General features: G+C 45.9%; 1 protein-coding gene across 1 annotated transcript; it reads left to right on the top strand.

Annotated features, from left to right (window-relative positions):
* Positions 1–2,309: 2,309 nt before the first annotated feature.
* LOC134746323 (GATOR2 complex protein WDR24) lies at positions 2,310–27,728 on the top strand. The gene is made up of 17 exons (XM_063680720.1): positions 2,310–2,637; positions 3,443–3,559; positions 5,552–5,667; positions 6,160–6,266; positions 6,377–6,590; positions 11,171–11,259; positions 13,047–13,206; positions 13,351–13,526; positions 13,978–14,191; positions 15,186–15,313; positions 17,476–17,606; positions 19,535–19,672; positions 19,827–19,921; positions 20,403–20,578; positions 23,470–23,572; positions 24,181–24,354; positions 26,634–27,728. Exons 1-17 carry the CDS (start codon positions 2,538–2,540, stop codon positions 26,760–26,762), a joined length of 2,367 nt encoding a protein of 788 aa, XP_063536790.1. The 5' UTR covers positions 2,310–2,537; the 3' UTR covers positions 26,763–27,728.

Raw genomic sequence — 27,728 nt, 5'->3', positions numbered from 1 at the left:
AGGGTCCCTCTATGACATTTAATCGAGCAAGCCCCACCTAATTTTGACCGTATAGCTGAGCCGTCGTAAATTTGCCATCTTGGATTCCAAAATGGTCATTGTAATGTCCTGTATTTACCACAGTAAATCATACGATGTAATGTATTTCCAACGGCTCGTCAACCCAAACATCACGTGATACGACTGCTCTGCTCGCGGTCTATCATCGACTAACACCTGTCAGTGACGTTACTATGACGTAAGTGCTCGAGACGCCAATACACTAGTCATCATTTTCGAAATCGACACTCCCCAAAACCCATATAACGACATCCATGACGACTTTTATGACATAGTGCATGTCCGCCATCTTGAATTCCAAAATGGTCATAATTTTTGAAATCTGCACTCGCTTAAACCTATAAAACGACATCCATGACGACTTTTATGACATAGTGCATGTCCGCCATCTTGGATTCCAAAATGGTCATCATTTTCGAAACTAGCACTCCCTAATACCCATAAAACGACATCCATGACGACTTTTATGACATAGTACATGTCCGCCATCTTGGATTCCAAAATGGTCATCATTTTTGAAATCTGCACTCCCTTAAACCTATGAAACGACATCCATGACGACTTTTATGACATAGTGCATGTCCGCCATCTTGGATTCCAAAATGGTCATCATTTTTGAAATCTGCACTCCCTTAAACCTATAAAACGACATCCATGACGACTTTTATGACATAGTGCATGTCCGCCATCTTGGATTCCAAAATGGTCATCATTTTCGAAATTAGCACTCCCTAAAACCCATAAAACGACATCCATGACGACTTTTATGACATAGTGCATGTCCGCCATCTTGGATTCCAAAATGGTCATAATTTTTGAAATCTGCACTCGCTTAAACCTATAAAACGACATCCATGACGACTTTTATGACATAGTGCATGTCCGCCATCTTGGATTCCAAGATGGTTATCAGTTTCGAAATCCAGTCCCTAAAACCTATAAAACAACCATGATCATAATTATTCCTAAAATTAATCGAGACAAAATTATTCGATGTATAGGTACATACGAGTGGATACGAGTTTTCGCTCGGGAGGCGATTGGTCATGGAAATCCGTTCCTGGCTCCCGGTCTATTAGTGTGGGTCAAATTTTGGAAGCTGAATTTGCCAAATCTTATTTCCTATTCCAATATTTTATACTCATAGGGATGCCCATTATAGGGGCACCATTACTGGATCCACGCCCATTACCGGGGTACCATTACTGGAGCTTTGCCGACCATGACTGGAGAAAAAACACATAGTTTTAATTTGTTAATTATGTGGAAACTAATTGCTGAATTTTTGATACAACACGCCTGAAACATAAAAGACGGATGGGACATTCAACTTCTAACACGCAAGGCGGTAACATTTTACATGTATCAGGGAAATATCACAAATACTCCAAATTTCCTCTTACAAGTCCCATGACTGGTGCCGTTACTATATATAAGTAAATAACAAAAAGCCAATTATATATAGGTTCCCACCAATAGCAACAAGTTCACATAATTGGTGGTTAGCACTAAAATTTTACAACGTATTCAACTAATACTAATTTCAAAATGTGAATACCTACTTATTAAATACCCATAATTCAATAATCTTAATATACTGAGCTAAGATAAACAAAACTTATTAATAAAATACATCGATCGATACAATAATATTATTATGAGTATGCTATCGCATACGACTCGCTCACTTAAGTAATTTGTTTTCCAGAATCCGTCTTATAGTTGTGATGTTACTATTAAAAACGTCAATATCACACTCTTTCGTTAGTTCATTTAGACGTTTACCAGCTCGCAATGGAAACATTTTTGTACCTTATTATTTTGCGTACCTACCTACTACCTAATGTAGTTTTCGTGGATTATCAGTTAAAAAAAATCACTCGTTTCTAAAACACTTCTGCTGTTTATATTGTTTTCTGGACGTAAAAACGGGACCGTATTACTAAGACTCCGCTATCCGTCTGTTCGTCTGTCCGTCTATCTGTCTGTCTGTCACCAGGCGAAATTTCAACTGTCTAGCTCACGAACCGTGATAGCTAGACAGTTGATTTTCACAAATGATGTATTTCTTTTGTCGCTATAACAACAAATACTAAAAAAGTACGGAACCCTCGGTGGGCGAGTCCGACTCGCACTTGGCCGGTTTTTTTTTGTAAAATCTTACCTTTTTTTTATATCGGAGTCGTATTTTAGTATTTTTAGTTTTCAGTGCTCTGGCATCACTGGTCCAGTCATGTCAAGAAGACGGACCAAGACGGACGGAGCGGATACCTAATTATTTTTTGTGTATAAATGCGGAATCTTATCATTTTAGCTTAGTTAGTCTTCATTCTTCAACCTGACTTACTCGAAAGCCCTGTCACCAACCCAACAATGTGCTAATGAACACGTAATACTTCACAGGATCGATTGAAGTTAACCACAGTGGAATATGAACTGCATTGCAAGAGTAGTGTTATTGTTTTTATGATCAAAAAATGATTCCATCAAATACGATTTGCGTATCGCAGGAGGGCCCGGCGAACGCGCTGGCTCTTAATAAAGATGCATCTCAAGTGGTCATAGCTGGAAGAAACGGTAATTTATCTCCATTCCAAAACATGATAAAAACAGCATCTGTTGTTATTTTTGTAAATAACTGCAGCAGTGATGATATTGACGTTTTTGTTACTTCCAAAGTTAACATTTGTTATTTTATTATTACTTTAATCAAATTAATGTTAAAAATAATTAAGGTTGGTGTTACAAAGCATGTTAATAATAATTTGTTAATTATTGACATGGGTAATTAAAGTTTATTAAACTATAAACTGCTAACAATTGAACAGTGACATCACAATGACAATAGAGTCAGGTTTTTTTTTTACCATGTGGTGCTTTGCCTCCTTGCTATTTCAGCAAGGTAGATTCTGCCAATATTAAAGTGTAAAATGTATAAAATGTGATATGTATAGTTTGTCAAAGGACTGTCTCATTTCAAACATAGACAGAGAGAATCATACTATCTTTATCTTACACTAGTACTAGTACCCGAAAGAAAAGGATGAGTATAGTTTTTTTTTGTTCTTATTTACTGCCAATTTGGTTTGACCAACTATATATACTCTGGCCTTGCTAACTTTATGCACAAACTTGGCAGTAAGAATAAGAATGCATAGATACCCCTATCCTCCTGAGACCTAGAAGCATTTTTTTTTAAATTTGGAACCCTTAGTTATCAACAAAAGTTCAAAATAGATTGTGGAATATGTACAAAAATTTGTATGCGGGGTCTTAGGAGGTTAAAATATATAAAAATACTTGACATAGCACTCTGAATGAAAACTTAACATGGTCAGAATGTAGGAGAATGTTTCGTTTGACAAAATTATGGTTGTTTCAGTGTTCAAAGTGTTTGCCATTGGTGAAACAGAGTTCACGGAGGTGTGCAACCTGCGAGTTGGCAAAAACCTAAACCTCAACTTCTCTTCTATTGATGTGGCTTGGAACTCTATTGAGGGTAAGCTGTTTTTCATATCTCGAACATATAGGTTATAGGTTTTCGCGGGCTTGGTTTCCGCAACTCGACGTCATATATTGCGCCTATTTTGCGTGATGGGTTGACAGCACTACTCTTGCCAACCCAACTCTTCCAGGAAGCCTAGCAGACCCTTGATGTTGCCGACGACTTCTGGGAGGGACCCCGGCGAATCAAGGTATTGTGCCCGGTATTCTGCCACCCCTGGAGATACGAGGATGACGTGGGCGGCTGTCTCTTCTGCCTCCATGCATGCCCTGCAAAGGGGGCTATCTTGAACATATATTTTCTATTAAAATAGGTACTGCTAAAATATTGACTCATTCATATTTATGTAAAAATATGATTAAAAAGAGAAGGTAAATAAAAATAAAATAAATAAATGAAGAAGGCATAACAAGTAAAAGGTTTTGTTACATAACAAAGCACAGTAATCTTATGAAAAATTGTCCCTTCTAATTTTATTCTGCTGATGAATACCTATTATACTACAGTCTAACTAGATAATTTTGATTACCTTAATTTTTTTTGTTAAAAAGTAAAAAAATACAGACCAAAAGAAATGCTATTAGAATTTAATACTCAGAAAGTCAGGCAAAATTCAATGTGACAAAAACACTATCTAAATAAAGGTACACATATCTAGAGCACAACCATTAACCCACAATTGTATCTCTAACACTGACCAAACATTCAGTTCACACATTAGTTTATTCAAAGATAGATATAACTCCGTAATAGATGGATACAGTCTAAGGAAAAAACGTGCCTCGAAAATCAAGAAAATTTGATTCTCGTTCAGAGGGCGATACTAGTTTTAGCCTACAGTCGTATAGTCGTTGACGGTTTTGTTTGTTTGTTTTTTATTGCAAATGTTTTGTATGTTTTAATTATGGATCAATGTTATCTGGATTAAATGATTAAATTAAATTAAATTAACAATTTTAACGCATATCAGTGAAAGAACATGGGTCAAAATCATAAAAATAATTAATGCAAATAAAAAAAATCATTTATCTATATTTAAATACATTCTATCGTATTGTTATAAATCTTCATTTTTAGTTTTAAAGTGTGTCGACAGATGGCAGTGAATTTACTGGGGTTACAAAATTTACTATGACAGTACCGCTCTAGTATAAGTTACTCTATGGTTTATTTAATAGCTTTTCTGATAAGAGCTACTCTTAAAACATTATGGTAAAGTGCGTATGGTTGAAAACGGGGTAAATTTGAAAATGGCAAATATCCGGTGATTTAAACTTTCACGATTTTTACTCATTATTATTTACAATGGGATTTAATCAGGTAAAATAAACTTTAAATTTACCTCCGACGTTTCGAGGACGACGTTGGCCCCGTGGTCTCGGAGAAGACTGGCTAAAGTTGACATCAACATCTTTTAGGCGCATCTTTGGAGGTAAATTTAAAACTTATTTTACGCAATTAAGTCCCGTCGTTGTGAATAATAATGGCTAATATCTTTCTCTCTCTCTCTTTAGCCGTTTTCTACCCTTTGGATGTAGGCCTCCTTCATTTTGCGCCATTCGTTGCGGTTCTGTGCGACTTGGAGCCACTGTTTCCCCGCAGTCTTCTTGATGTCGTCGTCCCAACGCATCTGGGGTCTACTTTGAGGACGCTCTTCTCCCCATGGTCGCCACTCGAGTAGTCGTTTGCCCCACGAATCGGTCTTTCGTGCTTTATGACCAGCCCATTCCCACTTCAAATATCTACTAACCCAGAAGTACTTATTACTTTAGCAACACTTACGCTACTACAATGCTTGTCATGGCAATCATGGCATCTTGCTCACTGCTACAACAGAAAGTGGTTCTGTTTTAGTAGACATTAGCAATTCCTCTTGGGCGCTCGCAGTATCCCGGTATTTTCCCTCGTAGGTGTACGCTGCGCATAGCAAATCTACTATGCAGGTACTGCTTTAAAAAATTAAATATTTAATTATTTTTATTGTAGAAAACACCATAGCCACCGCTGCTACAAATGGAGCTGTCGTGGTGTGGAACCTCGGGCGCTCCGGGCGCTCCAAACAGGAGCATGTGTTCTCTGACCATAAGAGGACTGTTAATAAGGTAGGTCACATCCAAGTACGGCCATACTGTAAAACACCATAGCCAACGTATACACGTAGTTATGTACTTTTTGTAGCACATTTCAAAGTTAGATCTGCATCTGATGAAAAAATCGGATAAGTGCGAGTCGGACTCGCCCACCGAGGGTTCCGTACTTTTTACACGACTGCCCCAAAAAAGGAGTGTATTGTTTTCAGGGTTTATGTTTGTATGTGAGTTTCTTTATTCCACCATAACTTTTAGTATTTGTTGTTATAGCGGAAACAGAAATACGGTTCACAGTTCAAATCACAGTTCATGAGATACAGCCTGGTGATAGACAGACAGACAGCTGTCATCAGCTCAGAGAACGCAAATTATATCTTAATGTAATTAAAATATGCTATACGCTGCGCTCCAGCCGGTTTGCGCAGGTCTTTCGTATTGTTTCAATAGTATGAACTTAACTTTAAAAGTTCCTAAAAAAAATACGACTATTTCCGTGTTTTGCAGGTGAGCTTTCACCTAACGGACCCGGCACTGCTGATATCCGGTTCTCAGGATGGCACCATGAAGTGCTTCGATCTACGGATGAAAGAAGTCGCCAGAACTTTCATTAGGTACATGTTTGTGCTGAAATTTGGCATAGTTAGAGAGTCGCCATCCAGTTATACAGAAATGTACAGTTAGCAAAAGCAGGCATTAAAAAACTCTATTCTCTTTTTCCCAGTAATACAGAATCAATACGGGACGTCCAATTCAGCCCCCACCAGGCACATACATTCGCTGCCGTTTCCGAAAATGGTTCCGTCCAGTTATGGGACGTCCGTCGTCCCGAGCGCTGTGTGGTACAGTTCACCGCGCATTCTGGACCGGTGTTCGCCTGTGACTGGCATCCTACTGCCCCTGCCTTAGCCACGGCATCCAGAGACAAGACCATCAAGGTATGTACCAGTCATGGGACGTGTCTGAAAATGGTTTTGTTCAGTTATGGGACGTCCGTCGCTCCGAGCGCTGTGTGGTACAGTTCACCGCGCATTCTGGACCGGTTTTTGCCTGTGACTGGCATCCTACTGCCCCTGCCTTAGCCACGGCATCGAGAGACAAGACCATCAAGGTATGTACCAGTCATGGGACGTGTCTGAAAATGGTTTTGTTCAGTTATGGGACGTCCGTCGCCCCGAGCGCTGTGTGGTACAGTTCACCGCGCATTCTGGACCGGTGTTCGCCTGTGACTGGCATCCTACTGCCCCTGCCTTAGCTACGGCATCGAGAGACAAGACCATCAAGGTATGTACCAGTCATGGGACGTGTCTGAAAATGGTTCTGTTCAGTTATGGGACGTCCGTCGCTCCGAGCGCTGTGTGGTAAAGTTCACCGCGCATTCTGGACCGGTGTTCGCCTGTGACTGGCATCCTACTGCCCCTGCCTTAGCCTCGGCATCGATAGACAAGACCATCAAGATATGTACTAGCTATGGGACGTTGTTAAGCGCTGCGTGGTACAGTTCACCGCGCATTCCGGGCCAGTGTTGTTTTTGTGTTAAGGGCTATATAAGGCTCCAGAGCCTATATATCACTTAGACCATCCCTGAGCCACCTACTACAAATCTCGATCCAAGCCTGCAACTTCAAACAGCTGCAGGATCTTTTTGATTTCGAGAGACTTTAACTCCTCCGGGCGCAATATATGTCCACACAGGATTAAGTCACGAGTACGCATTAGTTTGTTTCTTCCTGTGTATTTTGTATCTTGTACCTACTTTTGTACTATATTTTTCTGGAAATGTAATTTTCTGTTAGGTTAAGTTTCTCGGAGCATTGGTGTTTGCTGTAATGCCGTTTAACCAGAATTGTATTAAATAAATAAATTAAATTAGGCAAGGGCACTCTGTGAGGATGTGTAGGGGCGTCTCCTCTGCCTCCATACAGAGTCTGCACCGCCCCATGTCACGTTTCCCCATAGTGTGCATGTGCTTATTTAGGCCGCAGTGCCCGGTAAAAGCACCCTTACCAAGTTGCGCAGTTGGTTCCTAGGGCCAGTGTTAGCCATGGCGTCGAAAGACAAGACCATCAAGGTATACAAGGCAGACAAGAGCATCATGGCATACATTGGAGTTTGTGCCAGTTATGGGATGTCCGGTGTCGAGCGAGGCATGACACAGTTTAAATAGAGCATGAGGTTTGACAATAAGAATGTTCTAATAATTTGCCCCTAAGCTTTGTTTTATATCCCAGATACTAAAATTACAGTCAAGCTGTCATTTTAATATGAGAGGTAGAAAAACAGGGATTAGTAACAGAGTGCAGTTACAGATGGATGGGTGCGGGATGTTACGAGTAATGTTTGTGATAGTTTAAACCCTTTTACAGGCATAGTACGATTTATCGACCACACACGCGCCAATAGAATTTCAACCGTAGTAATTCGATTTAAGGTTCAAATTAGATTGGACTTTCGGGATATGTGACTCGTCTTCAAATGAATCTTCAAAGCTGAATTAATTAGAATATATTTGGATTTTTTGGGAAAACCGTTTATATTGGTGCGACCTGGAAAAGGGTTAATGCCACTAAACATGCTCATAAAAGTCAGAAGCTTGTAAAAATAAAACACTTGTAAAAGTCAAAAGCTTGTAAAAATAAAACACTTGTAAAAGTCAAAAGCTTGTAAAAATCAGAAGCTTGTAAAAGTCAGAAGCTTGCAAAAATCAAGTATCGACGTTGTACTTCAGTTCACCAATAAATTTTGAGCTTTCCTTCTCCTAAGGTTACACATTCAATTATTGTAAACTTTGAAATCCCAGTAAAATACATATTGATCCGATTTTCACTACACATTTCGCACTTATCACCCAGAAACGAGATTCAGTACGAAAATACCACTCGTGTCTATATTTAGTCTCCGCAAATCAAAATAATCAAACGTCTACATATCAAAATCAACCCAACACCTTTGTATTTACAGTTCAAAACCACTCGGCCAACACTATAGATAAGGGTAATAGATTAAATCGGTCACTATAAAGACCAACGCATCCAATTTTGAATCTTATATCATTAGCATACGACTCAAAATATAAAGTTAAATATATTCATATAATTTGCATAATCCAACAAATGTCTGCAGAAAGTAGGTCGCGATAAGCGCCTCGTGGCATCGTCCTCATTTAACTGATATAATGTAAGCCTTATTGCGAAGACTTAAGGTTCATCGATGGGCAGTAAGTGCTGCTGTTAGTATTGTAAAGTCGTCGGTCAGTCACCTTGTATACTCTATTGTCTAGCGAATCAAGGGCATGTACTTGTACACGAGTATGTCTGATAGGTAAATGAGTATGAAAGTATGATATTATAGCCGAGTCTCGTGTCGTCCAAAACCTTCATATTTTAAAGAGGAGGCTCATGAAAATGTTTAGTTTTTTATTATATTGAATTTTTACTCAAGGGCAAATGCCATGAAAAAATACATTCTGAAACTATAATATAGACTATATTTGCGAGGGCAGACTCTGAGCAAAACTTTAAAAGGTGAAAGCTCGATAGAAAAAAATGAAAAACCGGCCAAGTGCGAGTCGGACTCGCGCACCGAGGGTTCCGTACTTTTTAGTATTTGTTGTTATAGCGGCAACAGCAATACAACATCTGTGAAAATTTCAACTGTCTAGCTATCACGGTTCATGAGATACAGCCTGGTGACAGACAGACAGACGGACGGACAGACGGACAGCGGAGTCTTAGTAATAGGGTCCCGTTTTTACCCTTTGGGAGCCTTTCATGTGTAATGTTGATTTATTTTCAATTGTATATCGTAACCCTGTATACCATAGCAGTATGTTTTTAGGAGGATTATTGTTTTGATATTAACAAAGTAAAAATAGTAGATAATGATATTTAATTTATTCTCAAATATTATTTTTTCTTGATAATACTAAGCAATTCCTCTAGCTTATATAATCAAAAGATCTAACTTAAATATTTTACAGAAACAATTGAGGAACCAAATCTCCAGTTTTGTCATATGTAATACACCCTCAGTTAGAGAAGAATATATATTATGTGCACTATGCCCGTCCAAGGAAAATAGGAGGTCCAAAAAGAGCACAATATTATGTGCAAAGTTACTGTGCGTATGTGTGTGTTAAGGCAAAGGCCGTGTTAAAATTTGATTTTTTTTCGTAAGATTTCTTTAAAAAAAATTATGTACTATTAATGAAGTATTAAACTATAACAAAAATTACTTTTTCTAACAGTATTTAATTTAATATTGTCTTCAGTTACCGCGATAGTTACTCATGAAATAAAACTATGATGATGATTTATATTGACAGGGATATAGACCGTGATTACCTTTTGTATTATTTGTGAGCTCCCGATATTTCGACGCAGTTACATGCATCATGTTCACGGGTGACTGAAGATAGCGGGTGGGTGTCAAAGTTGTGTAGACAGCGCTCTGTCTACCCTCATTCTTGCGCGTCGGCTGCGTTCACTTTCAACGTTACCAACGGTCGCATTCACACTTGTTGGTCCGGTCGCGTTCACAATCGTTGGTCTGTCCAAAACTCTCATCATTCAAAACTCTAATATGATGATGATGTCACCCGTTGACCACGAACGCTGTAAAGGGTTCGAAACGTCGGGATGTATTATAAATTCAATATACGGGATATAATCCGTTTTCATAGTTTTATTTCATGAGTATTTAATTTATTTTATCCCATAAATGATTACAAAATGATTTAGTTATTATAATAATCAAAAAACCATGTTAATTATGCAAAATGCTCTCTACGCTCACTCGCGTTACACGGAGAGGCGCAACTACTCTAGGGTTAAGTCGATATTTACTTCGTGACTTGAGTAAAGTTGATTATTATTATACCTATATAACATTTAAAACTTTTGCGTTTTGAACACATATTAAATCACATTTAAAATCGGGTCTATCGCGAATTTATTTTGTTACCTTTATTCATCGACGTTTCGACACAGGTTTCACTGGTCGTGGTCGCGGCTAACTGATGTCCCAGCAAAATGTCAAAACAGAGATTTGTGTGACTACCCGACGAAAAGACAATAATTAACATTTATGTGTAGTGGGTGGTTTGAAAATGTGATGTCTACCCCAAACTTTAAATACACTTTTTTTATTTTTTTTTATTTAGAAACAAACAGTCTTATAAAACATGTAGGTGAATAAGCTGACAGCTAGAATTTATTACAATGTAGACCTATAGTTTCCTGTATGTAAATTTTTAATAAAACTTAATACTATGAAATGCTATCTGAGACAACAGTGAAATTAACAAATAATGAGATAACTTAACCTAGCTTTAATACTAATTTAATAGAGAATAAACTTTCTTCTTAAATAACCCTAACGAACTGCCAAATATATCCGCGTTCATACACTTTTCATTATACAACTTTTCGTCGGGTAGTCACACAAATCTCTGTTATTATGATTATAATTATGTTTTTAATTTGTCTTCCATTTACCTTAAAATGAGTAATTGTTTCAGGTATGGGACATACACGGGAAGCCTACGTTAGAGCACACGATATACACCATCGCGTCCGTCGGACATGTCAAGTGGCGCCCACATCGCAAGTAAGCTCGCAATTATATTCTCTTGGGATTGGCAAAATTCTGTCTCGGGAAGAGACCGAAATCCCAGATATACAAATAGGCCTATAGTTCCATTAATTATAACATACTGATATTGATAACAAGTAGAAACAGGGCTTGTTCGGTGCTGCCTATAAATAGGAATACACAGAAGTAACAATTGGATACACAACTAATAAAGTACTTAAGTATCAATCATGCTTACAAACGTACGTTGCATACGTTGCATTTTTAGTACGCTTTTTTAACTAAGGTCAAGGAGTAAAGTTTGTGAAGTTACGGCCAGGGACCGGCCCGCTATCCCTTATCCGGGTTTTATAAGGGTATTGCATAAGGCTTAATACACCATACCCTTTGCCAGACGAAACCCTTTATTTTGCTTTTAAAAACCCTTATATTTGTGTACACACATTTGTGTAATCGGTAGCCCAAATACCCTTACAAAACTCTTATCATCCGCTCACCAACACCTTGCATATTGCTTATAAGGGTTAGCCTTATAAAGGGCTTCCCTTTTAGCATATAAGCGTGCTAATTTAAGTCGTCTACCTCGTTCATAAAGCACACATTACTTCGAATCCGAGCGATCGTCGACGGCGACGGCGGCGTTCTTTGACTAGGCACATATTTTCTTTCCTTTTCATACACTAGCGTAGATATATACTAATCCTGTCTCTTTCACGCAAAGGGAAACCTTTATAAAAAGTGCTTAAAGATAAGGGTAACCCTTATTAAGGGCTAGCGTTATTTTTGGTTAGCTTTTCGATAAGGGTTAGTTAAGGGTAGGGGTATGAATGGGCTTGCAGATCAAAAGGGAAAGTCTTTCAATGTGTTAGCCGTGTTTAAGGACACCCATTGAAAGGGTTTTATCGCGAAGGGTTGTCCGGTCCCTGGTTACGGCTTGTAGAGTTAGGGCGTTTAGAGTTAGAACCTTGGCTCAATCACTGAATCCTGAGTCACAGGCTTTGTCCTAGTTCAGGAAACAGAGGCTCAATCCAAATGAAACTGTTACAAACCTCTCTCTCTGTGGTTGCTCCCTCATGACTGAGGATCGTGGTCATCAGTGGATGTGGATGCTTCACACCTGGTTCTTGTAATCCTCCATCGGTGCCTGTCCATCGCGTCTGACGACCGAGCAAAAGCTGGTTGAGGATGGGGCCCCTTTTACTTGATCGCTCCATCTAGTTGGAGACCGTCCCCGGCCTACACCGTCCCCGGCCGGGTTACAAACCTAATATAAGTTTTATTTTGTAATTTAGTCTAAGGCTTACATAATGTATTAGGTTTCAAGTAAATAAAGATTTATTTATTATTTGGCTCTACATGAGATCTGATAACGTTTTGACAGTGCCAAACAAATGTACTCGTCTTGGCAACATTTTACATAAAACTGGTTTTTGGTGGGATATACATTATCTAGATAAGACCAATAGTAGTGAGTTGGTGACATCACGAATTCACGATAAAATGGTGCTTTGGAGAAAAATTCAAGATAATATTACATTGTCTTCGAAAGCAGGCTGACTGAAATGGTCTATAATTGTTAGTATTAAAACGATCATCAAAAATAACTAACCCGAAAACCTGAAAACAAAATGTACAGCGGAACCACATTTAGCTGTGTAAATCAGAACTTTTTGAAGGACGGTTTTTTTAAGTAAAAAAAAAAAATCTTTTATAAATGATTAAATGATAACTTACTGTTAAAAGTTGTGAGTTCCTATCGATCACCCTGAAGTATTATATCTATATAAAACTCCCCATTTCAGACACCACGTGGCATCCTGCGCTCTAGTGCTAGATTGCGCCGTCCACGTGTGGGACGTACGTCGCCCCCACGTTCCCTTAGCCACGTTCGCGGAGCACAGAGACGTTGCGACGGCCGTCGCCTGGCTGCCGACGTTAGACGCGTTCCTGTCCACCAGCCGAGTGAGTACTGTACTGTACGTGTTTGACGTACGTGCCCACGTGGAGCCACGTGCACAGAGACGTACATAAGTTTCGAAAACCTCATCGGGACAAGCGCTCCTGCCACTAGACCCATGATATAAATATGGTACGTTTTGTCCGTAGGACTGTTCCCTATACCGCCACCGCTTCAACGAAGCGGCTCACCCGGTCCTCTGGGCCAACCCTCAGGGCGTCAGCATCTCCGCGCGCGGCGAGCTGGCCTCCGCCGTGCCCGAGGCCCCGCTGCCCCCCCTGCCCACGGCCCCCCTCCCCGACGAGAGGCACCTCCCCGGCTTGGGGTGAGCATCTGCACGTGAACGCACGCTAATGAGTTGCGTCCGCTCTGTATTAACAAAGATAGATATAACTCCGTAATAGATGGATACAGTCTAAGGAAAAAACGTGCCTCGAAACTCAAGAAAATTTGATTCTCGTTCAGAGGGCGCTACTATTTTTGGTCTACAGTCGTATAGATGGCGTTGACGGTTTCGTTTGTTATTTAACAATTTTAACGCATATCAGTGAAAGAACATGGGTCAAAATCATAAAAATTATTATTGCAAATAAAAAAAATCATTTATCTATAATTAAATACATTCTATCGTATTTTTATAAATCTTCATTTTTAGTTTTAAAGTGTGTCGACAGATGGCAGTGAATTTACTGGGGTTACAAAATTTACTATGACAGTACCGCTCTAGTATAAGTTACTCTATGGTATTAATTAGATAGCAATGTACACGTTTTCAGTCGCAAGCAGCCCCGCGCGGGCTCGCTCACGGCGGCCGCGCAGGCCACCCTCGAGCGCGCCTTCCCCGACGGCGCCGCCTCCGTGCTGCGCCGCGCGCGCGCCCCCGCGCAGCCGCTCGCCGCCTGCGCCGCGCAGTACAGGCTGCACGGCGCGCCGCCGCACGAGCTGGCGACGCACAACGCCGAGGTGGCGCGCGCCCACGACCGCCACATGGTGAGTGCGAGCTGGCAACGCCGCGCAGCCCACCCTCGAGCGCGCCTTCCCCGACGGCGCCGCCTCCGTGCTGCGCCGCGCGCGCGCCCCCGCGCAGCCGCTCGCCGCCTGCGCCGCGCAGTACAGGCTGCACGGCGCGCCGCCGCACGAGCTGGCGACGCACAACGCCGAGGTGGCGCGCGCCCACGACCGCCACATGGTGAGTGCGAGCTGGCAACGCCGCGCAGCCCACCCTCGAGCGCGCCTTCCCCGACGGCGCCGCCTCCGTGCTGCGCCGCGCGCGCGCCCCCGCGCAGCCGCTCGCCGCCTGCGCCGCGCAGTACAGGCTGCACGGCGCGCCGCCGCACGAGCTGGCGACGCACAACGCCGAGGTGGCGCGCGCCCACGACCGCCACATGGTGAGTGCGAGCTGGCAACGCCGCGCAGCCCACCCTCGAGCGCGCCTTCCCCGACGGCGCCGCCTCCGTGCTGCGCCGCGCGCGCGCCCCCGCGCAGCCGCTCGCCGCCTGCGCCGCGCAGTACAGGCTGCACGGCGCGCCGCCGCACGAGCTGGCGACGCACAACGCCGAGGTGGCGCGCGCCCACGACCGCCACATGGTGAGTGCGAGCTGGCAACGCCGCGCAGCCCACCCTCGAGCGCGCCTTCCCCGACGGCGCCGCCTCCGTGCTGCGCCGCGCGCGCGCCCCCGCGCAGCCGCTCGCCGCCTGCGCCGCGCAGTACAGGCTGCACGGCGCGCCGCCGCACGAGCTGGCGACGCACAACGCCGAGGTGGCGCGCGCCCACGACCGCCACATGGTGAGTGCGAGCTGGCAATGCCGCACCCGGAGTATAAACTAGACGTCACTACAGTACAATATATAAGGTTTACGATGACGCGCTACACACAGTTGGCGTAGCGTTCAAAGGGTTAAACCAATATTTTATAACCTAAAAGTTCAAAAGGTTATAACTACTTCGCTTTAAAAGTTCAAAAGGTCTATAACATGTTCGTAGGTGGGTCACGTGTGGGACGTGGTCCGCTGCGTGTACCGCTCGCGCGCGGCCGAGGCTCGGCGCGCGCCCGCCCCGCCGCCGCCCGCGCCCCCGCCCCGCGCGCCGCCCGTCGCCGCCGTCTCCTACAGGTGACGTACTACACACACACACACACGCACCGCTCGCGCGCCCGCCCCGCCGCCGCCCGCGCCCCCGCCCCGCGCGCCGCCCGTCGCCGCCGTCTCCTACAGGTGACGTACTACACACACACACACACGCACCGCTCGCGCGCCCGCCCCGCCGCCGCCCGCGCCCCCGCCCCGCGCGCCGCCCGTCGCCGCCGTCTCCTACAGGTGACGTACTACACACACACACACACGCACCGCTCGCGCGCCCGCCCCGCCGCCGCCCGCGCCCCCGCCCCGCGCGCCGCCCGTCGCCGCCGTCTCCTACAGGTGACGTACTACACACACACACACACACACACACGCACCGCTCGCGCGCCCGCCCCGCCGCCGCCCGCGCCCCCGCCCCGCGCGCCGCCCGTCGCCGCCGTCTCCTACAGGTGACGTACTACACACACACACACACACACACACGCACCGCTCGCGCGCCCGCCCCGCCGCCGCCCGCGCCCCCGCCCCGCGCGCCGCCCGTCGCCGCCGTCTCCTACAGGTGACGTACTACACACACACACACACACACACGCACCGCTCGCGCGCCCGCCCCGCCGCCGCCCGCGCCCCCGCCCCGCGCGCCGCCCGTCGCCGCCGTCTCCTACAGGTGACGTACTACACACACACACACACGCACCGCTCGCGCGCCCGCCCCGCCGCCGCCCGCGCCCCCGCCCCGCGCGCCGCCCGTCGCCGCCGTCTCCTACAGGTGACGTACTACACACACACACACACGCACCGCTCGCGCGCCCGCCCCGCCGCCGCCCGCGCCCCCGCCCCGCGCGCCGCCCGTCGCCGCCGTCTCCTACAGGTGACGTACTACACACACACACACACACACGCACCGCTCGCGCGCCCGCCCCGCCGCCGCCCGCGCCCCCGCCCCGTGCGCCGCCCGTCGCCGCCGTCTCCTACAGGTGACGTACTACACACACACACACACGCACCGCTCGCGCGCCCGCCCCGCCGCCGCCCGCGCCCCCGCCGCGCGCCGCCCGTCGCCGCCGTCTCCTACAGGTGACGTACTACACACACACACACACGCACCGCTCGCGCGCCCGCCCCGCCGCCGCCCGCGCCCCCGCCGCGCGCCGCCCGTCGCCGCCGTCTCCTACAGGTGACGTACTACACACACACACACACGCACCGCTCGCGCGCCCGCCCCGCCGCCGCCCGCGCCCCCGCCGCGCGCCGCCCGTCGCCGCCGTCTCCTACAGGTGACGTACTACACACACACACACACGCACCGCTCGCGCGCCCGCCCCGCCGCCGCCCGCGCCCCCGCCGCGCGCCGCCCGTCGCCGCCGTCTCCTACAGGTGACGTACTACACACACACACACACGCACCGCTCGCGCGCCCGCCCCGCCGCCGCCCGCGCCCCCGCCGCGCGCCGCCCGTCGCCGCCGTCTCCTACAGGTGACGTACTACACACACACACACACGCACCGCTCGCGCGCCCGCCCCGCCGCCGCCCGCGCCCCCGCCGCGCGCCGCCCGTCGCCGCCGTCTCCTACAGGTGACGTACTACACACACACACACACGCACCGCTCGCGCGCCCGCCCCGCCGCCGCCCGCGCCCCCGCCGCGCGCCGCCCGTCGCCGCCGTCTCCTACAGGTGACGTACTACACACACACACACACGCACCGCTCGCGCGCCCGCCCCGCCGCCGCCCGCGCCCCCGCCGCGCGCCGCCCGTCGCCGCCGTCTCCTACAGGTGACGTACTACACACACACACACGCACCGCTCGCGCGCCCGCCCCGCCGCCGCCCGCGCCCCCGCCGCGCGCCGCCCGTCGCCGCCGTCTCCTACAGGTGACGTACTACACACACACACACACGCACCGCTCGCGCGCCCGCCCCGCCGCCGCCCGCGCCCCCGCCGCGCGCCGCCCGTCGCCGCCGTCTCCTACAGGTGACGTACTACACACACACACACACGCACCGCTCGCGCGCCCGCCCCGCCGCCGCCCGCGCCCCCGCCGCGCGCCGCCCGTCGCCGCCGTCTCCTACAGGTGATGTACCAACACACACACACACACACGCACCGCTCGCGCGCCCGCCCCGCCGCCGCCCGCGCCCCCGCCCCGCGCGCCGCCCGTGTTTGTTTCTTAATAATATTTTTTTTATTATAGTGCCGTAGAAGAGGAACCGATGGAGGAAGTAGAAGAATGGGCAGAGAACCAATTCCACAACAGCGGAGTCCTAGGACTTCCCACACACAGCATCTACGTGCCGCCCTCTCGACTCCTGCGCCGCGATGATGGTAAGATTCTCATTCGATATAGTGCGGTACGTAAACAAAACATGTAGGAAGTAAAAGAATGGGCAGAGTTAGTTCTCTGGAATGTTAGGACTTCCCACACAGCAATTTTATAAAATTATATTATATATAAAATCATGACATACTTACCATTTTTTTATATTAATTAAATTTATTTGATTTCCTGTGATTGTAATTTAATCATGATATTTAAAAAATTATTTTGTAATATTGTCTTCGGTTACCGCGATAGTTACTCATGAAATAAAACTATGAAAACGGATTATATCGCGTATATTGAATTTATAATACATCCCGACGTTTCGAACTCTTTACAGCGTTCGTGGTCAACGGGTGACTGAGGAAAAATTACAAAATGCAAAAATACCCACATACTAAAATAATGAACAATCATAGACTACAAACTTTAAGGCTGGTTGTACATGCAAAATCGGTTCATAAGGCTAGTTATACACTATAATTATTTTTCAAGTAAAGATATATATATATACGCGATAAAAATAAACTATGCCGGCTCCAACCCTACACCACGGACCCGAGAAGATTTAATTCCCTCCTAAATTGTAGGAGGGTATCCCAATATGGGACCGGCAACAAACTCGGCGGGACACATCTTTTCAAAACATCAGAATGTCCAGCATCATCCAACACTACGGTCTCACAGTCTATGTCTCGCTTGCTCCTTTATCAGGTGGACTACAGGATCCCAAGCTGGTGGTAGAGAAAAGCCATCTTCCCTATTAAAGTTTGAATATTTCTTAATCTCAATGGCCTCGCGCAGCATTCTGGGTATGTAACGCTTCTCCTTGGCAAGAACCAGAGGCTTATCAAACTTGATTGAGTGATTGGCTTTATCCATGACATGCTCACAGACAGCAGACCTAGGTCGACGGTGCTCGACATCAGCTATGTGTTCCTTCACCCGAGTGGAAATGCTCCGTTTCGTCTGCCCGACATATGATAGGCCACACTCACAGTCCAGCCTGTACACTCCTGCAGTCTGTAGAGGGGTATTGCATTTTACAGGCCTCAGGAATTGTGACATCTTCTTCATTGGCTTGAAATATGTTTTTATAGAAGCACGCTTCAAGATGTGGCTGATCCTGTCCGTGACCCCCCTGACAAAAGGCAGAATGGCAGGCCTGCGCTCGACTGTGGGGATCTTAATGTGGGACCTCTGGTTGACCCGCGGGGCGGGGCGGGGGGGCGCGGGGTTGGGTGGGGTGGTGGTAGCGGTAGTTTGATAAGCCTCTGGTTCTTGCCAAGGAGAAGCGTTACATACCCAGAATGCTGCGCGAGGCCATTGAGATTAAGAAATATTCAAACTTTAATAGGGAAGATGGCTTTTCTCTACCACCAGCTTGGGATCCTGTAGTCCACCTGATAAAGGAGCAAGCGAGACATAGACTGTGAGACCGTAGTGTTGGATGATGCTGGACATTCTGATGTTTTGAAAAGATGTGTCCCGCCGAGTTTGTTGCCGGTCCCATATTGGGATACCCTCCTACAATTTAGGAGGGAATTAAATCTTCTCGGGTCCGTGGTGTAGGGTTGGAGCCGGCATAGTTTATTTTTATCGCGTATATATATATATCTTTACTTGAAAAATAATTATAGTGTATAACTAGCCTTATGAACCGATTTTGCATGTACAACCAGCCTTAAAGTTTGTAGTCTATGATTGTTCATTATTTTAGTATGTGGGTATTTTTGCATTTTGTAATTTTTCCTCAGTCACCCGTTGACCACGAACGCTGTAAAGAGTTCGAAACGTCGGGATGTATTATAAATTCAATATACGCGATATAATCCGTTTTCATAAATTATTTTGTATTCATTTTTTGTATGTATATATGAACTGTTTGTCTGATAAAAAGTATTGATTGAAAACAAATTGTTTGTGTGCGCAGAAACAGCGGGTTGGGTGTCAGCAGCGTCAGCGCACTATGTGGACGTGGAGGCGGCCAACTGGACACTTCCGGAGGAGGCCTTCCCGCTACGCGCGCCCGCGCACGCCGTCACCCCGCCCCCCACCGACGACCACGCGGGTGAGCGAGACACATTGTACACAGCGCGCGGGTGCGAGCGAGACACAGAACAAAAGTCATGCGCAATAGCAATAAAAAAATCAAATAAGACCTATCGAATTACCAGTACAAGTGTCATTGATGAATTTTAACGACATTTGTCTATTGATCGCAGGTGGTATAATGGCGGGCGGAGCGTCGCCGGGCGGCAGCGCCTCCACCGGCTCGGGGCCGGCCGCGGAGCCCGTCTACAGCCACACCTCCGTACCGGTAACGATGTCTGAATATACTAGTCAGACAATTTTTTTTTGAAAAGGCGCGAAATTCAAATTTAACAGTAATTTGTGATGTAGCAAAAATTGCATGCGAGTTCTAGTAACGTCTACTTAAGTATTTTATATCGCTTTTTTATGATATACCTGGGAGGCAAACGAGCATAGGAATCGCCTGATGGAGCATTACCGTCGCCAATGGACACCCGACACCAGAGGGGTTGTAAGATTGGAGTACACTGTTTTCTTAAAAGTTAGAAGGTCGTAACGGTCCGAAAAGATCGTAGACGACAGTTCATTCCACAGTTTAGTTGTGGCAGGCAGGAAGTTTCTGGAGAATCGCACAGTTGCCAGTTGTCAACCATCTAAGTGCACTGTCTGCCATGTAACAAAAATCGCAGTTTCTGCGTCCACAACTTGACTCGACATTTTATTTTTAATGTATAAACACTCATTAGACCATTATCATTCGGTTGCAGCTCGAAGAGACCTCGAACTCCGGCTCGGGCTCCGAAGGCGAGCTGTCGGTCCGCGCGGAGCCCCTGGTGTCGCGGCTGGACACGGCGCCGCTGCTGGCCGCCGCGCTGAAGGCGCACGCGGCGCTCGGCGACGTGCAGACCGCCGCCACCGTGTGTCTCGCTCTGCAGGAGCACAGGTAACTATTTATTTTATTAGGTCTCGGCAGGGTCGCCATGAGACACGAGAAATTGGCCGCGTACGTATGGAAGAGGCCGATGGTACTATAATGTTGGCATGGACATTGATAATAATTTTAGGTAATATATATTTTTTTTATCTTTCTGTATATATTTAGAAAAAAAAAGGAATCTGATAAAGTGTATTTGTGTGTGGTTGAAAATGCAGCTAACCTACATTTGATCAAACACCCCGATAAAAATGCTACTAACCCACATTTGAACAAACACCCCAATAAAAATACAGCTAACCCACATTTGAACAAACACCCTGATGAAAATTCAGCATACCCACATTTGAACAAACACCCCAATAAAAATACAGCTAACCCACATTTGAACAAACACCCTGATGAAAATGCAGCTAACCTACATTTGAACAAACACCCTGATGAAAATGCAGCTAACCTACATTTGAACAAACACCCCAACAAAAATGCAGTTAACCCACATTTCAATAAACACCCTGATGAAAATGCAGCTAACCTACATTTGAACAAACACCCCAACAAAAATGCAGTTAACCCACATTTCAATAAACACCCTGATGAAAATGCAGCTAACCTACATTTGAACAAACAGCCCAACAAAAATGCAGCTAACCCACATTTGAACAAACACCCCAATAAAAATGCAGCTAACTCACATTTGAACAAACAACTCGATAAAAATGCAGCTAACCCACATTTGACCAAACTCCCGATGAAAATGCAGCTAACCTACATTAGAACAATCACCCCGATAAAAATGCAGCTAACCCACATTTGAACAAACACCCTGATGAAAATGCAGCTAACCCACATTTGAACAAACACCTCGATAAAAATGCAGCTAACCCAAATTTGAACAAACACCTCGATAAAAATGCAGCTAACCTACATTTGAACAAACACCCCAACAAAAATGCAGTTAACCCACATTTCAATAAACACCCTGATGAAAATGCAGCTAACCTACATTTGAACAAACACCCTGATGAAAATGCAGCTAACCTACATTTGAACAAACACCCCAACAAAAATGCAGTTAACCCACATTTCAATAAACACCCTGATGAAAATGCAGCTAACCTACATTTGAACAAACAGCCCAACAAAAATGCAGCTAACCCACATTTGAACAAACACCCCAATAAAAATGCAGCTAACTCACATTTGAACAAACAACTCGATAAAAATGCAGCTAACCCACATTTGACCAAACTCCCGATGAAAATGCAGCTAACCTACATTAGAACAATCACCCCGATAAAAATGCAGCTAACCCACATTTGAACAAACACCCTGATGAAAATGCAGCTAACCCACATTTGAACAAACACCTCGATAAAAATGCAGCTAACCCAAATTTGAACAAACACCTCGATAAAAATGCAGCTAACCTACATTTGAACAAACACCCCAACAAAAATGCAGTTAACCCACATTTCAATAAACACCCTGATGAAAATGCAGCTAACCTACATTTGAACAAACACCCTGATGAAAATGCAGCTAACCTACATTTGAACAAACACCCCAACAAAAATGCAGTTAACCCACATTTCAATAAACACCCTGATGAAAATGCAGCTAACCTACATTTGAACAAACAGCCCAACAAAAATGCAGCTAACCCACATTTGAACAAACACCCCAATAAAAATGCAGCTAACTCACATTTGAACAAACAACTCGATAAAAATGCAGCTAACCCACATTTGACCAAACTCCCGATGAAAATGCAGCTAACCTACATTAGAACAATCACCCCGATAAAAATGCAGCTAACCCACATTTGAACAAACACCCTGATGAAAATGCAGCTAACCCACATTTGAACAAACACCTCGATAAAAATGCAGCTAACCCAAATTTGAACAAACACCTCGATAAAAATGCAGCTAACCTACATTTGAACAAACACCCCAACAAAAATGCAGTTAACCCACATTTCAATAAACACCCTGATGAAAATGCAGCTAACCTACATTTGAACAAACACCCTGATGAAAATGCAGCTAACCTACATTTGAACAAACACCCCAACAAAAATGCAGTTAACCCACATTTCAATAAACACCCTGATGAAAATGCAGCTAACCTACATTTGAACAAACAGCCCAACAAAAATGCAGCTAACCCACATTTGAACAAACACCCCAATAAAAATGCAGCTAACTCACATTTGAACAAACAACTCGATAAAAATGCAGCTAACCCACATTTGACCAAACTCCCGATGAAAATGCAGCTAACCTACATTAGAACAATCACCCCGATAAAAATGCAGCTAACCCACATTTGAACAAACACCCTGATGAAAATGCAGCTAACCCACATTTGAACAAACACCTCGATAAAAATGCAGCTAACCCAAATTTGAACAAACACCTCGATAAAAATGCAGCTAACCTACATTTGAACAAACACCCCAACAAAAATGCAGTTAACCCACATTTCAATAAACACCCTGATGAAAATGCAGCTAACCTACATTTGAACAAACACCCTGATGAAAATGCAGCTAACCTACATTTGAACAAACACCCCAACAAAAATGCAGTTAACCCACATTTCAATAAACACCCTGATGAAAATGCAGCTAACCTACATTTGAACAAACAGCCCAACAAAAATGCAGCTAACCCACATTTGAACAAACACCCCAATAAAAATGCAGCTAACTCACATTTGAACAAACAACTCGATAAAAATGCAGCTAACCCACATTTGAACAAACATCCCGATGAAAATACTATTAACCCACACACAAAAGTAATTGCACAGCAAAACATTATTCTGTTGTGCAAATCAGTTTTTGAAGGATTTTTTTGTGGGACAATGAAAAATATTTCTTAATCTGTTCACAGATCGGATCTGTTCCCGTACATAGACGAGGCGTTACAAGAGCAGTGGCTGCTGGGTTACATCGAGCTACTGCATAGGCATAAACTGTGGAATGTCGCTACTGAGGTGGGTTTGGGTGGATATTGGGATTTCACACTTCATTTTTCTTCATTAACATTTTAGAATTGATTGCATTATTTGTATTGACCTTGCTATTTGTATTGTTTTAATAAACAGAGTATTGAATCTTTCGTCTATATTTTCTTAGGATCCTGTATACATCAGAAAGGTTAAAACCGGCTGTTGAATATTCTTGTGTTAATATTCAAGTGTTCGAATATGCAAGTGTTAATACTTTGGATTGGTCGTTCGAACCGGGTAGCGTTGATCCTTAAAATTGGCTTTCGAACTGGATAGCGTTGATCCTTAGAATTGGTCCCTCGAGCCAGATAGAGTTGATCCTTAGAATTGGTCCTTCGATCCAGATAGCGTTGATCCTTAGAATTAATCCTTCGAACCAGATAGCATTGATCCTTAGAATTAGTCCTTCGAACCGGATAGGGTTGATCCTTAGAATTGGCCTTCGAACCGAATAGCATTAATCCTTGGATTTTGCCTTCGAAACGGATAGCGTTTATTCTGCGTGCTGATCTTTTATTCCGATTATAGTGTGTTGACATCGAGTGCCACATCTCAACTTTTTTGAATATTATGTAACCTATTTGTGCTAACAGGTGATCCGCTGCGCGTGGCTAGGCTCCGTTCGCGCACTGTCCCAACAGTCCACCAGCATAGCGGCGTGCTGCGGCCGCTGCGCGCGCCGCACGAGGCCGCACCAGCCCTGCGACCGATGCCACGCGAGGGGGAAGGCGCGATCTGCACCTGATCTCTGTGCTGTGTGCCACCAGGTGAGACAGCAGCACAGTCTGTCCCGCTCCCCCAGCCGCCACCAGTATAGCGCACGAGGCCGCACCAGCCCTGCGACCGATGCCACGCGAGGGGGAAGGCGCGATCTGCACCTGATCTCTGTGCTGTGTGCCACCAGGTGAGACGGCAGCACAGTCTGTCCCGCTCCCACAGCCGCCACCAGTATAGCGCACGAGGCCGCACCAGCCCTGCGACCGATGCCACGCGAGGGGGAAGGCGCGATCTGCACCTGATCTCTGTGCTGTGTGCCACCAGGTGAGACGGCAGCACAGTCTGTCCCGCTCCCACAGCCGCCACCAGTATAGCGCACGAGGCCGCACCAGCCCTGCGACCGATGCCACGCGAGGGGGAAGGCGCGATCTGCACCTGATCTCTGTGCTGTGTGCCACCAGGTGAGACGGCAGCACAGTCTGTCCCGCTCCCACAGCCGCCTCCAGTATAGCGCACGAGGCCGCACCAGCCCTGCGACCGATGCCACGCGAGGGGGAAGGCGCGATCTGCACCTGATCTCTGTGCTGTGTGCCACCAGGTGAGACGGCAGCACAGTCTGTCCCGCTCCCACAGCCGCCACCAGTATAGCGCACGAGGCCGCACCAGCCCTGCGACCGATGCCACGCGAGGGGGAAGGCGCGATCTGCACCTGATCTCTGTGCTGTGTGCCACCAGGTGAGACGGCAGCACAGTCTGTCCCGCTCCCACAGCCGCCACCAGTATAGCGCACGAGGCCGCACCAGCCCTGCGACCGATGCCACGCGAGGGGGAAGGCGCGATCTGCACCTGATCTCTGTGCTGTGTGCCACCAGGTGAGACGGCAGCACAGTCTGTCCCGCTCCCACAGCCGCCACCAGTATAGCGCACGAGGCCGCACCAGCCCTGCGACCGATGCCATGCGAGGGGGAAGGCGCGATCTGCACCTGATCTCTGTGCTGTGTGCCACCAGGTGAGACGGCAGCACAGTCTGTCCCGCTCCCACAGCCGCCACCAGTATAGCGCACGAGGCCGCACCAGCCCTGCGACCGATGCCATGCGAGGGGGAAGGCGCGATCTGCACCTGATCTCTGTGCTGTGTGCCACCAGGTGAGACAGCAGCACAGTCTGTCCCGCTCCCACAGCCGCCATCAGTATAGTGCACGAGGCCGCACCAGCCCTGCGACCGATGCCATGCGAGAGGCAAGGCCAGATCGGCACCTGATCTCTGCGCTGTATATCATGCAAGAAAGACGCCTTCTTCACCTCATGTCGACATTTTTGTAGTCTCTTTGAACTTCTGTGTGAAAATGGGGGAAGAAAGAAGTTTATTTTATTTGGACTTTAGTATATTAATGCGATTGTGGGGCACCTATATTTTTGTTCAAATACTAAGTTTCGTTTTTTTTAAAAATTAAAATTACTAATAGTACATTATGATACAAGTGTGCTAAGTTGGTCATGACACACGAGGCGATAATGTGCGCGCGAGCTGTAAGCGAGCGCGCAATAAGAAAGCCGATGTGTGTAATGACCAATGCACACGCGTTTCATACGACGTTTTTCAACACACTTGCGAGAAAAAAAGAAATTTTCATATTAATCAAATTTTAATAATTAAAACAGTTAGGGCCTGTTTCACAATGTCTAAGTAAAGTTATGAATAAGCTACTTGTCACTTATCTGACGAATAAAGTCATCGTTGGTGTTTCACAATCTCCAAATAAGCTTTATCTGCTGGATAAAGTGCTTTTTTTGTAGGAATTTTTATCTGGCAGTTAATTTATTTGTTAATTAGCTATCCAATACTTTACTTGGACATTGTGAAACAGGCCCTTTGTATTGTGTGTTTCATCTGTCATACTCGTACTGCCGGCCGGCCCTCGCCCCGGCCGCGGGCGGCGCGGCGGGCGGGCGATCGGGCGCGCCGGTGCCCGCCAGTCCGACCAATTAAAGAAGGCTCCCTTTCCATGCATATTATTAGCAATCAGTTAGCTTCTTAACTCAGTCGGATAATATAATGAAAAACCACGAGTGGAATAATACACTGAAAGAGCACGCGTGTTTAATATCTAGGATTATGAGCCAAAAATCGGTGGAATAAAAACGTTTTGAGCAAGTGTGTTGAAAAGTGTAATATTTGACGTTTTTCATGTGCCTAATCTCGACATCCGCATCCGCGGATGTGAGCCTTTAAAAATCCGCATCCGCATCCGCGGATGTCAAAAAATCGGTATCCGCAACATCCCTGTTTCAGTTTACAATGAATATGTATTAGTTCTCACGATCGCAGGTGGTCCTTGGCCTATACGCCTGGTGCCAGGGCTGCGCGCACGGCGGGCACCTGGCGCACATGCGCGGCTGGATGGAGACGCACCGCGTCTGCCCCGCGGGCTGCGGCCACCAGTGTCAGCTGGGCTGAACTGCTCTTATACGTACCATGGGAATGAGAGGGCCACCGCATTTAATTTCGCCGCTAGGGGCGCTAGTGTAGGTCTATCAAAATGTCAAAAAAAAAAAAAAACAGACAGTTACAGTCCATAGTTGTTAGTATGCAAAGAAATTTTGGTAGTTTCGAGCTTTGTTATCGGGGAATTTTCACTCCTCATTCATAATGAGGGCTATCGTTTTTTTGCTCACCAGTTGGCGCCTCTGTTGATGGTGGTCCAAAAGACTAAAGAACAGCTGTCAGTCATTGAAGTGACAAGTGACATTTGACATTTCGAACGATGGAAAAGACCACCATCTACACTAGCGCCCCTAGCGGCGAATTCATACGCGTTAACCCTCATTGTGGTAAATCTTTGTCCATCTTTGATTAATCATGGTAAAGCTATTATTTGGTTCAGGTACAATTTGGGACTACAATTTTTATACACGAATTCAATATCTATCATACCTTTTTTGACAATAGATTAATTGTCATGAAAAAGCAGAATGACCCTTATAAGCTTATTAATTATTCATCTAGCTAGCTAAATGCATGCCAAGTTTCATACTTTCTGCCGAATAGCACTAGGAAACTAAGTTATGACTTAGTGATTACACAAAATAGCTATTGCTAATCATCAAGTCCCAGAGACATTTTTGCAGAATTGAATTTGGAACCTTAGTTCGTTAATTTTGTTCTTTTAAAAGGACATCGGGACTTAAAAGGATTACATGAGCAAAGTTGGTGCTATTTCCTATTATTAAGTAACTCAACCCCATTTCAATTTGTGATGATCAAAAGTTCAATGTTGCTCAATAATGAACTCTATCACTTTGGCAATAGTTGTTTTCAGATATTGTGTAAGACTAGTCACACATCCTAGTCTTGGTTTATTGGTTTTTTTAATAGTAAGACAACCGTGATTTCATAATTAAATTTTGTGTTAATGGTTAAACC

Source organism: Cydia strobilella, chromosome 12 (genome assembly GCF_947568885.1).
Source record: "Cydia strobilella chromosome 12, ilCydStro3.1, whole genome shotgun sequence".
NCBI lineage: Eukaryota > Metazoa > Arthropoda > Insecta > Lepidoptera > Tortricidae > Cydia > Cydia strobilella.
This window is presented reverse-complemented; position numbering and strand designations above follow the sequence as displayed.